The sequence below is a fragment of the Morus notabilis genome, unplaced genomic scaffold (assembly GCF_000414095.1).
Source record: "Morus notabilis unplaced genomic scaffold, ASM41409v2 C11306243, whole genome shotgun sequence".
In the NCBI taxonomy this organism is placed as follows: domain Eukaryota; kingdom Viridiplantae; phylum Streptophyta; class Magnoliopsida; order Rosales; family Moraceae; genus Morus; species Morus notabilis.
The window spans coordinates 1-759 of record NW_010384776.1 but is presented as its reverse complement, the minus strand read 5'-3'; the positions used below and the strand labels follow the sequence as shown (position 1 = coordinate 759).

The following is a 759-nucleotide window of genomic DNA, read 5'->3' as shown; positions in this document are numbered from 1 at the left end:
GTATTCAACAAAACGCCGTCGCTTTTCGGGATCTCAATCCCTGTACGCAAATATTCCCGATATTGTTGATCGTTTCTATCCAACATCGGATCAACCACGTCTTGTGGCCTCAACGAACTACACTCAGGAATTCTTAGCCGCTCTTTTTGGTCAACGAACTGCCCTTTGACTTCTTGATCAAGCACAGGCAAGTAAATAGTCAACGCAAGAAACCACGCGTTTGAAGCGATGTAAACGTACTTGGGAATGTCGAGCTCGTCCGCAATGGACAGAGATTCGGTCCCGAAAAGGTCAACGATGAGAAGACTCGGACGGTTCTTCATGGATGAAATGGTGGATCGGAGGGATGGCCGGCACGTGCGCATAATGACTGCGAGGCACGTGACGACGGCGGAGTCCGGACCCACCTGGCCCGATATGTCCGGCGGCGGGAGCTGGACGCCGTCGAAGAGTTTCGGGCTCATGGCTTAGTCGAGGAGTTGGGCCTCCACCGGGGATGAGTGGGAAGAAATGGCGAAGATGGTGACGGCAAAGTTGTGGTGAACGACGAGTCGTTTTGCGAGCTCGAGGACCGGGATTAGGTGGCCCAAGCCGGGGCTGGCGAGTATTGCGGCGTGAGGCTTCTTTGAGGTCTTCATAGCTATGATACTTTGAATATTGATGAGAAAGAAAAAGGAAAAGTAAAAACTCTCTTATAAGGTTAGAGGCTGTGTGAGGTAGCCCCAAATGTAATTTCCGGCTTCGTTATATAGGCTTAGT

The 759-nt window shown here is 51.1% G+C and overlaps 1 protein-coding gene across 1 annotated transcript; it reads right to left on the bottom strand.

The window, feature by feature from the left end:
* Positions 1–8: 8 nt before the first annotated feature.
* Positions 9–639, bottom strand: LOC112094867 (anthocyanidin 3-O-glucosyltransferase 5-like; the record flags this gene model as incomplete). The annotated part of the gene is given in 1 exon segment (XM_024176577.1): positions 9–639. A coding segment is annotated over 1 exon segment (630 nt), but the record flags the coding sequence as incomplete, so codon positions are not given.
* Positions 640–759: the final 120 nt, after the last annotated feature.